Consider the following 13,209-nt stretch of genomic DNA (forward strand, 5'->3'; position numbering starts at 1 on the left):
GGAATCTTTAATGGGCTTCATGGGACGATAAAGGGTCAGTTAATCAAAATTTCAAGAAAACATTTTTTTTCTCACTTTCTTCCAATGAGGCCATGGAGATAAATTATGGTGGTATTTTCCAAGATTTGGCGATCTCCACCTCTGAGATTTCTGTTTCCACACCAATACATTGAGGGTGAATGGATTTTTGTTTGTGGTATTCGAAGCATTGATAATTCACATTTATAAAAATTCAACGGCAACAACTTTTTTCCAGAACAGTGCATGATCAAAAGTTTTCAGAGGAACTCTTACTTTAGTTAGTTCCAGTGAAAACTGTTGACAGTGAGGTCTGCAGATTAAATATTAATGTGGAATATTTTAGATTGTCAATGCTGTGAGCATCACAAACTAAATACTGCCTACCTGCTTTTTTGGTGGATGGTGGCAGAGATCTCAAAAGCTAGAAAAATATAATATATATAAATATAACTATCGGGGTAGACAGTGAGATAATATGATTTTTTTTTTTTGTCTTTAAATGTAGGACTTAGAAAATGGTCTTCTGGTGCTAAAAGTGAGTTTTTTAAAGGCAGAACAACATGCTTGCATACACACAGTGCGAATAAACACACTAAATTCTCTGAGCAAACCACTTACAGGTAAACAATTTTAAACAGTTCATCATTGCACTCTGCAGAGGTGAACACAAACAACATTCCAGTGTGTTGGTCAATGCATTCCTATTGCAGTAAATGCAGCATCACAATTCAAGAGCCACTAAAAATGGCCACGCAAATATTTTCAGATTATGCTAACCTTACAACAAGGGGTGCTTCAACTAAAGGGTAACTGGGCTGGGAAATGTGTCATATTTTAACTGTTACTCAACTTCCTTGCCTTGGGATTTCGCAGTTGTGTTTTGTGTGACTTTTTAATGCACACACAACTGCTTTCTAAACATGTGACCCACGCTGTGAGTGGGAAGAACTGTGGTGATGTGGAGGTTGTGCACAGCATGGGGAAGGGCTTGGCTGCGCACTGCAAAAAAATACTTATCCATCATAACGAACTTTAAAAAACGTCCTAAAGCAAGGCCAAGAAGAAGAAGAAAAAAACCATCACTGCCAATTATTGAAGTTTGTTTATTTTGCTTTAACATCTTTGATTCATGCTCTAAAACAGTGCAATTTCAAGAAAACGCGCATTCAAACACATTAAGTTGTACTGGAAACATGAAAATCTACTTAATTAAAATGTTCCTTATTTATGGAAATAAATCATGCCCTGTATATCGTGTTTGAGGTGTTTTAAGACTTATCACTAGGCCTACACCAAATAACTTTTTAAGGTGTTGTATTTTTTGCAGTGTATACGCTTTACGCACAAGCTGTCTGAAATTTGATTCGAGTTTAAAAGCCTCAACAGCAGCCACAAGTCAGAGAGCAACGTGTTCCTCTCTGAGCATTAGGTAGTTCCATATACGGATTGAAGAGGCACTTCACAGCCCCTCTGGCACTGTATCTATAGGGCGCACAGAGGGGCAGTGCCATGCACACTCTGACTATGCGCTGCTCCTGAGCGGAGGGAACCAGTCTCTGGTTTTCGGCCCCACTAATGACATAACTATGGGAACGCCTGGAAACAACACCGTCCACCCGAACGGGTCCGATCCGTTTGCGCGAAACGAGGAGGTCGCCCAAATCGAGATACTGGTCCTGAGCATCACCTTCGTGGTTGCCGTGATTGGGAATGTGAGCGTCCTGCTTGCAATGTACAACACCAAGAAGAAGATGTCGCGGATGCACCTTTTCATCAAACACCTCAGCCTGGCTGACCTGGTTGTCGCCTTCTTCCAGGTGTTGCCGCAGCTCTGCTGGGAGATCACCTTCCGCTTCTACGGTTCAGACTTTCTCTGCAGGATAGTCAAGCACCTCCAGGTGATGGGGATGTTTGCGTCCACCTACATGATGGTGATGATGACCCTGGACCGTTACATTGCCATCTGCCACCCTCTGAAAACCCTCCAGCAGCCCACCCAGCGCTCCTACATCATGATCATCTCCACCTGGATGTGCAGCCTGGTCCTCAGCACTCCGCAGTACTTCATATTCTCCCTGAGCGAGATCAAGAACGGCTCGGACGTCTACGACTGCTGGGCGCATTTTATCGAGCCGTGGGGCGCAAAGGCGTACATCACTTGGATAACCGTGGGTATCTTCCTCGTGCCAGTGGTCATTCTTATGATGTGCTACGGGTTCATCTGCCACAGCATATGGAAAAATATCAAATACAAGAAAAGGAAAACTATGGCTGGTGCTGCGAGCAAGAACGGGCTAATTGGGAAGAATTCAGTCAGCAGCGTTACATCTATATCAAGAGCCAAACTGAGGACTGTTAAAATGACTTTTGTGATAGTTTTGGCGTACATTGTTTGCTGGGCGCCGTTTTTCATAGTGCAGATGTGGTCTGTGTGGGATGAAAACTTCCAGTGGGCTGGTGAGTGCTGAATAAATGAAACTAGAAATGTATTAATCATTACTGAATTGAAAACTCTTACAGCTTTATGAATGATGTGATATATCGCCAAAAAAATATCAGCACAGAGAAAGCACTTGGTCACTTGCACACAAAATATAAAACAAAAGTCCAAGTGCGCACAGCCTTTACGCACGGATTTATTTGGCACACAAAACCAAGCGTATCTGTAAATAATGTCAAAAAGAATAAATACTACAACAAGATTTTTTTAAACTGATCTATTTTTTACAAGCCACTTAATTTACATCAAGCAGCACTGCAGCCTTTAAAATTAAAAAACATAACCGCAGAACGTTCTCGTTTAAAGTTAAGGGGTGAAGCCAAGAAATCTGGGTTCCCTGATATCTTTATTTTAGTTTTCCCCTTTATCAAAATTTCAGCCTCCTCAACTGTAGGCTCTTTTAGAAACGCCACCACCCTTCACTTCAAACCTTTTTTTATATTCTGTCAAAAATATTTTATCTTGAAATAAAAATACTGTAATTAGGTGATAAAGTGACACTTGCTTCAGTTTCTTTGGCTTTTTGTACTTTTCTGGGACAGAGTCAACATGCACAACAGACAGATTGCTAATATCAAGAAAATGACACTGATCCAAAAAGTCTTAAAATAGATTTGCAACAGAAACTCTGACTTTTTGAACTTGTGCATTTGACATATTTTCTGTTCTTTAAAGAAAAATTAGGCTTTACATTTCAACACCAGATGAACTGACTTAGAGAGACATTTCTGCAGCCTAGCCTGTACCAGATGTTTTGTGGATTAATCATCCCTTTCCTCTTTCCTCTCTCTGTTCTCTAGATTCTGAGAACACAGCAGTGACTCTGTCTGCTCTCCTTGCCAGTCTTAACAGCTGCTGTAACCCGTGGATATACATGATCTTCAGCGGTCACCTCCTCCAGGATTTTGTGCACTGCTTCTCCCTCTGCCACAAAGTCAACACTGACTTCAAGAAGGAGGACTCAGACAGCAGTCTCCGCAGAACAACGTTGCTGTCTAAGATGACCAATCGGAGCCCTACCGGCAATTCTGGCAACTGGAGAGAGCTGGACAATTCTCCCAAGTCCTCCATTCAGGCGGAGTAAACACACAGCCAGGCAACTCTGGGTGGGAATGAAAAAATGTCTGCCAGTGGCATCAAGGTATACATACAGTATCAACTCATCTTAACATTGGGCATGACGGGCAGTGATTAAAAAGCCCCAAACTCTAAAACCAAACTAAATCAAATCAATGGGCTTTTGCTTGGAAAACAGGACACAGAGTGAAGAAATATGGTATAGACTGAGAATTTGCGACAAGGACATAAAATATGGACGCATTACTTTCTTCTTCTTCTTGATGGATTTGGTGCGCAAACATGTTCCTTTTCACAAAACATCAGCAAAAATATTAGAAAAACATTGGGAAAGGGAGTGAAATTGCAAAGTTATACTTACAATTTATCATGTTTTCATATCTCAACAATTGTTTGTATAAGCACTAGATGCTGACAGTTATGTTTTTACATCATTTTGTTGAATTTAGTTGTAATACTTGAAGATCCGACAGCCCCAATTAGTCAAGCAGATTTTTTTGGCGTCCCAACACGATTCTTTTCTATGCTTTTAATAGAAAAGTACTTCTCCAGGAATACTGATGCTTTTACTGGCGGTTATGTCTCCCTGCAGTACCGCCGAACACCGTTTCCTGTTAGAGTGTTTACAAAGATTAAACTTACGCAGCAGCCAGGAGGTGTGTGGTGGTGAAAACAACTCTTCCAGGTTGCACGTCTCCAAGTAACCGAGGCAGTCACCTCATCCTTTGTGCTTAGCTTTCCATTTAGTTGTTTTTCTCAGAACCAGATTTTAATGGCTTATGTACAAACAAAAAATGATTTTACCTTTCCTTTGACCTGTCACAAAAAAAGAAAAATAATGTGTGTGGGGTTTAGGTTACATTTATTAATCAGGCCCTTGTGTGCATCCACATTTTTCTAATTATTTCATGTTGGAGCAGGCGGTCCTTTGTGGGGATCCCTAAAGAGTGGCTGTCATTTCTGTTGAGCAGAGGCAGATGGGATCCCCTTGAAAATAGCAGGACAATCACCTACACACACACACACACACACACACACACACACAAACATACACACAGTGTAGGGGATGGCGGGGGGTTTGATGAAGTGAGATTGGCCACAGCTGGAGGAGTCTACCTGCCGACCCACAGACCCCACCCATGGCTTTCACAAAATGTTGGGGAGAAGCTCACACGTTCCAAACACTCTACGTACACTTCCTGATGTTTTTTCTGACATCCTGCATCGTTAGGGAGGGGTCTGTTTTTTGGCTTAATTTGCAAATTTGAATTTTCTTTTACCCTTAGTGTGATGTGCAGCATGTGTCAGACCACCATGAGAACCCCAAAAGAACATGTATGTTGTAATGTATCAAGACATTTCTATCTGAGTGTATAGTATATTTGTACGTAAAAGGCACTTAAATATCTGTAAATAGGAGTAATATATGTAAATCAGTTCAACATGAATTCTATTTGTCTGCAATGGCTTGTGCACATTGAAAATAATCTAAATATCCTATAAATATATGTTGAAATATTGATGCACTCAACACTGCACTGGCTTTGTCTCCTGTTTTCGCAGCCACAACATGGATGATTTCATTGTTTATGCTTCATGCAGTTGTTACACAACCATAAAAATCTCTGGTGTTATTTTTACAATCTGCCAAGGTCTAGAATTATGTAAGGGCGTGACCTCTCAGTTGAAAAAGAAGTTCTGTTAATGAGAGGTTTCTAGTCGACAAGCTGTCCACCCCCACATAAGTAAGTAAGATATATGATATGATATATGAACAGATAATGTTCTCAGAATGTAAATGTACTTGTAATCTTTCAAATCTAACAAATAAAATTGTTAGTACAGTGTGTTGCTGGATAAAGTAACATTATTACATTAAACGGTCAGTTTACCTATATTACCAGACAAAAATATTTTCTCCCTCACTTGCTTTTACTTGCTCAGGTTTTGAGATATCTGTAATATGTCTCAAAGATTTCTTCAGCCACCCAAAACAGGTGACCAGAATTTTGTTTGTGGAGCTGATAGCACTGATAAATTACATTTGCAAAATATCAAGGAATATTTGGAAATTTGGGGAAATGCGCTCATTCACTCTCTTGCCAAGAGTTAGATGAGTAGATTGATACCACTCGCTCAGTGGTGTTGCTGTTAAATGTTTGAAATCTTACTTTTCCGTGTCTTGAGCACCTCCGACAAAACTCCATCCACCTCCATTGTATTGATGTGGTGCTATAAATCAAAGAAAGATACATAAATAAGAATAAATAAGAAAGGCAAATAAAACCAAATCTGCATGGCTAGACACCACTTGAGTTAAGTGAGAAAATATTTTTTGTAATTTGGGTGATCTGACGCTTTAACTATCTACCAGACTCCATCAGGAGTGCAACGTAATGATTCATTTCATTTGATTATTTAATGATATTGTCGTCTGAGTTTTCACATTCTTGAAAAAAAAACACACCTCTTATGAAATCATATTTGTGTAATGTAATAATGCAGTGATATTACATCATCCAGCAACTTTTGTATTCTTTATTGCATCATTAACTAATCTGAACAACATTTGTGACATTAGAATGAATGAGCATGTCACATTATTCCAGTAATGCGCATCGTTCTGAAGAGCTGATGATATCATCCATTTTTGAAGGTTTCCCTTATAGTAACTAAACCCTCTCAACCCCTTTGATCTGCTATGTTTCAGTTTAATTTTGATAATCTGACCTCATAACGAAAGGGTCTGGTAGTCATATCACAGAGAGGTATGGGAGGGGAAGTCAGGGAATTCTAGGAAATCAGGGTAGAGTAAGTTGAGACCTACCGTAAAGGATGGAGGTGGTCATTGTCAGCAACAAAAAGGAGAATAAAACAAGCATCAAGCAGTCTGACTGCTGTCAACTGGGATTATGAAGCTACGATCTCTACTTAAGGCGGTATGGAAGGATTATCGCTGTAGCTATAATGGACATATCTCAAATTCCCAGTCTAGCACTCGCTCTGCATCTCATTAGACATGCCAATCATTAAGTATCATGGCTCTGAAAGGCTGGCCATGCTAACATGATGAGTCTAGACTGAGTAAATACTTCAGGAGGCAGTGATTGAGTTTCTCCAGAGTTTGAAAAACTATGACTCCAGGCAGCCAGAAAACAGACAAATCGTATTATAAGGATAATAAAACAAGTAGGATTGCCATAAAAGAGGATCTTTGTACCAGTTCAACACTGACTTTTCTGCTCATGAAAATAGACATGTTTTTATGTATCAACTCTGTGAAAAACTGTAATTTATCAGTTTCACCATTGGTTTAATTTGCACTTGGATCATTTTTTATTTTGCAATGACACAGGAGAGAAAAAAATCATTGAGAAAATCTATTTCACTGTATATGCTCTCGTTCATACAGTATGTATGAGCTGCTAGTGAGACGAATGGAGTATGAAAGATACATGGGTCCGACAGGGGTCTGTGAAGAGCAACAGCAGCAAAGACATTCATATTCTTTGAGTGTTTTATGTATAAATCCCTCAGGGCATGAGCACAGCGGGAGGGAAGTATAGAGGTTGAACAAAAGCAGAATTGAACAGAGATGTGAGCTGCACATACACATGAAGGGCATTGTTACCTGGCACACCGCTGAAGAATCACTTCACACATACTTCACTCTATCGTCTCTCGAGCATGAAACATGACTTCAAGCATCGGTTTGCCGTTTCTTGGCAAACCCCTCTACCTTCCAAGTGGTTTAGAAGTAGCTGAAAGAATGCCATTGCTCAAAGAAAACATGTTTGTCCCATAGAGTTGGATGCAAGATTGCTTAATGGTGCCCTCCCCAATGTATTCTTCAGACTAAAAAACATTTTGATCGTGCATTGTGTGTGACTAATGCCACGAAGATCCATGCTGCCTTTCTTAGTAAGTAAACAACTTTCATCATGTCTTCCTTACAGAAAACAAGTCCTGTTTTCTGTCTATCTGGACAATTGTGACCACAGCTGGCTTTACTCCACCTGACACCCTGGCTTTTCCTCAACGCAATGCTGACACTGTTATTGGCCGGCCAGCATGAACTAAACAGGCTAAAAACGTCAAACAAGTGTTTGCAAAGTCGCTATTCTGACAGAAATTTTGATTTTTAACAAATGGAGATTTGTTTTTGTTTTTTTGGCTGAATTAGACTACTGTTGGTCAGTGGAAACCTAGCAAGCCGGATGTGTTGGTTATCAGTGGATTAGACATGAACAAGTCTTTAATACAGGAAGTTCTCCGCATCTCTGCCGCCATTACATGCAGCCTCCCTCTTCCTGCTCCATTGTTCTCCGTCCATCGTCCTTGAAAACAACACACTTTGCTATTTACTATTGTGTTGTTTAATTAATCCCCAGAGGTCATTCATTTGATGCAAACAAGCAGGTCTAAACGTGTCGGTATGCAAAATCTGGAACTCGATCAAACGTTATTGTCTTGTCACGTCCTGGCAGTGTAGGACACGACAAGAAATGTAACGAACAGTTATAGAATCACCCAAGAAATCAGTTTTGGAACAAAGGAAAATCACTCTGACAATGTTGCACTCCCTGAGGAAACTGATAACTGCCGCGGTATAGATTGTCCTAGTTTTCTCAAACATTTTTCTATCCAGAGGAGGTTTGCTTAACAAAATCATTTTTTCCTTGGTGGCATATGCTGTCATCAAAACGGTTTTGCCTTTCAGTATCTATGTACAGTCGTTTGTCCATTGTCTACTTCCAGTCTCAACTGTCAGCATATTTCGTGGGTCAACTCAGTGGCAAGAAGTTATTGTTTCCTACCAGCAAAGAGTGTTATTCCTGGTATTTGTTGCTGATGACCTCAAAAGGAGGACCAGAGGAATTTGAATCCTAATTAAGATTATGACCATAACGTGGGTGAGTAAGGTAGTAAGGGCATACAATTAATGTTTTCTTGTTTCTTGATAAGACAAATAACTGTCAAACACCTTACTACTGGCAATGATGGATGTTGAATAGGCTAATACTTACAATAAATTACTCAAGTAGGCAGTAAAAACATGCTAAACACTGCATCTCAGTAAGTGAAGCTTGAGTTTGAGATTATTTTGTCAAACTACTATTCCCAAGGTCAAGAACTAATCTTAACATTTTTTATATTTTCAATAAATCAGTTTGATATTCATAAATATTATACTTACACGGGAACCCTGACTGCTGCAGCTGCAGTCCATCCTCCTAGATAATACGTTTTTACAGTAACTGCACGAACACCATATAAAGGTGGTAATTTGTGCACTGTTAGTGTATGCTTAAAATGCATTTGCCGTTGAAAATTCATATAAAAGTAATTTTTTAGAAAATTGGAGTCTGAGTTGTCCCTAAATGTCCACTGTACGGAGGATTTAAGACCAGGGTATGCTCAAAATGACATTGTTTGTACGGCGCTGTCCTCCGACCACAACTGAAAGTTTTTATTGCTGTTCCGAACAGCCCAACGTGATATCATGGGATGGCGTATAAATAGCACGCTGGACATTCGCGTGTGATATCTACGCATTTTAAGCTTTTCACGTGTCATTTAACCCCATTAGAGTTGGCACATTTCATGAGTTTTGGGAGTGCAGGAAAGGACGACGTCAGGTGACCTTCGTCATCATGGTAACAATAATAAACATGTGGTTAACATTGTGAAATGATAGTATTGGTTAGGTCAAGGCAGTGGCAGACTCAGGCTTATTGAGGGGCAGGGGTGGAAAAAATAAAAAGGGCACCAGCACGCAAAAAAACAAAAACAAAACTAAAAACACAACAGAGTCATTTTCAACTATAGAGAATGCAAAAAAAAATGCGTTGTTATTATACGCGACATGATTTAAGACATTGCCATGTTATTCATAGGCCATTTGATGATACCAGGCTGAAGAGCCACACTCGAAGGCGGGGTGAAAAGCCTGCTGTCATAGACAGGAGCAAGATACGATAATTGTTCAAATATGGGGATAACGGCGTACACATTTGAACAATCTTCCCAAACATATGTAACATATTTGAATACCATACCTGAATATATAATGCTATGTATACTATATTCTAAACATATGTGTTTATTTGACACAAAAATGTTAAGCTTTATTATTTGAGATACAAGTGACTGATACCCACACAAACACACACCACAACTACTAAAATATGAGAAGCATATGTTGTTGCCTAGAAACCAATAGCAGTTTAAATTGGCTTGCTGGACAATGATTAATGAAATGTTACTGCAATAGTTTTCACTCATGCCCACAGGTCAGGGAAAAATTGACCTTCTCTAATTATGAAAGCCTTATTTGTGAACAGTAATGTCAGCGGAGAGAGGTGTTGTTCTTAATGTCTTCTTTAAACAAAACAGCGTTGACAAGCATCTTCAAAACCTGACTTCACTGCTGCCTGTAGCATTTTATCCATTAATATATAATTGTCAAATCCAAGGGAGAAAACTTCAGACATTGAGGGAGACCTACCAGAATTGCATCCAAATGCTCACACACCTGGCACACAGTTTGTATGTGAGCACGTTTTGAAAAAAACTGTGAAAAGTGCAGTATTTCTCTGTATTTTCAGTATTAAATCAGCAGCTACGTGTTAGATGATCAGTAAAACACAGAACACACACAGCACATAGAGTGATAAAGACTCTTTTGCACAGAACTGCCGCCCACCGAGCATGAGTGCGTTTTGACCATCACAATTATAAAACCCGTTTGTGCTGGAAGAACAGCAGCCCACTTCTTGTTCTGTGACATAAAGCAATATCTATATCTCTAATATCCCTCTGAGCTGTGAAAAAACACCACTGTAAAACATGTGCCAATGGGTCACGTGGTTACCAGTCTTCTGATGATCTACTTTAGGCTAATGTCTCAAAATTAAAGCAGTGGGATTCAATTGTGTTAATGGACAACATACAGCAACTACAGTATAGGCCTTCGGGCACTTTAAATGCCATGATTTTGTTGTCTGAATGTTTTTGTATTGAAGGGTCTATTGGTGCCTAGTTGCAGAAGCTCATTAAAATTCAAAATGTTCTGACTTAATGAAGATTTTTCTTTTCCATTATACAAGGTAAGATAGAGGCATTATTTTTCCAGCTCTCTATTTACAGCAAAGGCTATGGAGTGTCATTCCATAGTAATCAGTCTTCATTTATCTGTACCTCTGCACATCTTAGGGACTGTTTCCAGTGTCACTGTCTTGAGGAACAAAGACGCATTATCTAACAATTTCTTCATAATGAAGCTGGAGCTGTTCTCTGTGATAACACAAGGACTCCTATTCCGATGTGTGCCAATTAGGCATATGAAGACACCAAAATGATCAAAGCGGAACAGGTTACAAATAATGGATAATAATACTTTTTTTTATTTAACTGTTTTTTTTTTTTTTAGCCTTTATTTTTCCAGGAATATTCCCATTGAGATTCAGAATCTCTTTTACAAGGGAGTCCTGGCGTAGACAGCAGCAGAAAAAGTTTCACATGAAACACAAACAACAGACAACAAAAGTGTAAAGAGTTAAAACAAACAAACACAAGAAAACAATTCCTTGGATGAATAACATAACAGTGAATGATTTTTCTTACAAAATGCATTTTTAGTATTGTAGAAATGAACTTAAATTGTAAACCTAATGGTATCACTGGTGGGAATGCACCTTTGAATGATATCATCATACTAAAATATAAATTCCCAACAAATATCCTAACAGATTTTTTTAGTTATCTCCTGCCCTCATGTGACTATTAAAGCACCAATCACTGGAACACAGTTTGATGCCAAACTATGGTTTTCCACCACGTTGTTATGAACTTTCACAGCAAGTAATTTCCATAAAACACTCAACTGATTTCATTTGTAATTTTCTTTCACTTGGTCCTTTCTTATAATGGCTCCCTATCGTTGTTTGAGTGACTATCACAATGAAATACATTGAGATATGACGCTGTTTCAGCCATTGTTTTTGATGAGGCAGGCAGTGGTGTGACTGACAAATTACACTTTATCTAAATTGAGTCAAAAGAGGCCCCCCTTTTTGCAAATCGGATATAGCAAAAGAGTTTCACAACAAGTCCACAACAGTCAGACCAATAATATTTCATATATGAGCAGGAGCAAACAAAGGACAGTTTCATACTGTATGTCTCTGTGTATGTTTATATGTTTATATTGTTATTTGACTACAAATAACAAATCTTTTGTTTTTGTCTCTACCACATCACGGGCAGTTTTTTAATATGTAATGTTCCTCTCCAGTAATAAAAAATTATACAAGACCAGAGCTTGTGTGATTGATGAAAAGTGCTCTCCAAAAGCAACACATACATGTGCATAACCTCGGCAACAACATATGCATCTGTATCTGTTTTTCCATTGGCAGACACAAACTCTAACTTTGCAGGAGGAAGGTGTTGTTTACTGCGACGTGAGGAAGCCAATAACAGAGACAAATGGTCAGAGCCTCTGAACACCCCCAGCTTAACCCTCTGACGAGCCAGATGAGAATGGAATCTGGGCCCATCGACAGCCATAAATCACACACATTCACAGTTCAACACCAGCACCAGCCCTGTTGGTGGTGTGTGACCGGTGCAATGTTATTCCCTTATTGCATCACACAAAAACACACTTTACATGTGTTTGGGTATGCGTTGGCTACGTTGACAGCACGTGTACCCAACGCAGACATGCAAACCCATGTGCATTATTATGCATATATATACTTAAAGTAACACATGCACACACGTATGCATTTACACACACACACACACAGAGACACACACCAAGGCATGCCTAGTTTTACAAAATAGTGGTCAGATAAGGTTTCTCCTGAAAGATTCTCAGTACTCTGGTGACATCTGCTGGTCAGAGATTAAAACAACAAGGTACACACAAAATCTGATAAAAATAATCCCTAATTATTGCAGCAGATAAACACACACACACACACACACACACACACGCATTCATATGTGTGAGACTCTTTAGCCAATATCTAGTTTTTGTGCTGCAGCAACATTAATAGAGTAATAGTATCGGTATTGTAGTTATAGCTGAAGTTGGAGTAGTAGTAGCAGTAGTACATGTGTGGCCAACCTGCTGATCATGAGCCACATGCAGCTGTTTGCCTGCATATATTTGGCTCTTCTATTCACACAATGTTGTTTTATTCTTTATTTTAATTTGGATTCAAATTGTTATTTATATCGTAAATGTAAATTGTTGCCCTACAGCAATATGAGCTCCAGTAATGTGAGTTAGTGGACCAAACTGCACACCTCAGAGAGTGCCAGTCACTTATCAGTCACTACTACGATCTGACACCATCACTACTACTATTGCTCAGTAGAAGTAGTATGATAGTTATAGGATTAGTAGTTGTACAAGTACAATTATAGCAGTGGCAGCAGGAGCAGAAGTAGTAGTAGTAGTGGTAATAGTATGGTTGTACTAGTACAGTAATAGTAATGTAGTAGTCAAAGTACTAATACTAGTACTACTAATAATAACAGTGCTAGTAGAAGTAGTTTAGTTGCTGCCTGAACACAACCACTGTGCGATAAGTGCATTG

At 39.2% G+C, this 13,209-nt stretch overlaps 1 protein-coding gene across 1 annotated transcript; it reads left to right on the forward strand.

Moving 5' to 3' along the window:
- The first annotated feature begins 1,170 nt into the window (after positions 1-1,170).
- avpr1aa (arginine vasopressin receptor 1Aa) lies at positions 1,171-5,129 on the forward strand. The gene is made up of 2 exons (XM_044193657.1): positions 1,171-2,478; positions 3,322-5,129. The coding sequence occupies exons 1-2, from the start codon at positions 1,608-1,610 to the stop codon at positions 3,603-3,605; spliced, it is 1,155 nt and encodes a 384-aa protein (XP_044049592.1). The 5' UTR covers positions 1,171-1,607; the 3' UTR covers positions 3,606-5,129.
- Positions 5,130-13,209: the final 8,080 nt, after the last annotated feature.

This window comes from Siniperca chuatsi, linkage group LG4 (assembly GCF_020085105.1).
Source record: "Siniperca chuatsi isolate FFG_IHB_CAS linkage group LG4, ASM2008510v1, whole genome shotgun sequence".
Taxonomy (NCBI): Eukaryota; Metazoa; Chordata; class Actinopteri; order Centrarchiformes; family Sinipercidae; genus Siniperca; species Siniperca chuatsi.

Coding starts and splice junctions, on each gene's coding strand:
- avpr1aa (XM_044193657.1), top strand. CDS start 1,608: ATGGGAACGCCTGGAAACAACACCGTCCACCCGAACGGGTCCGATCCG. Junction 2,479..3,321: donor TGAAAACTTCCAGTGGGCTG/GTGAGTGCTGAA, acceptor TCTGTTCTCTAG/ATTCTGAGAACACAGCAGTG.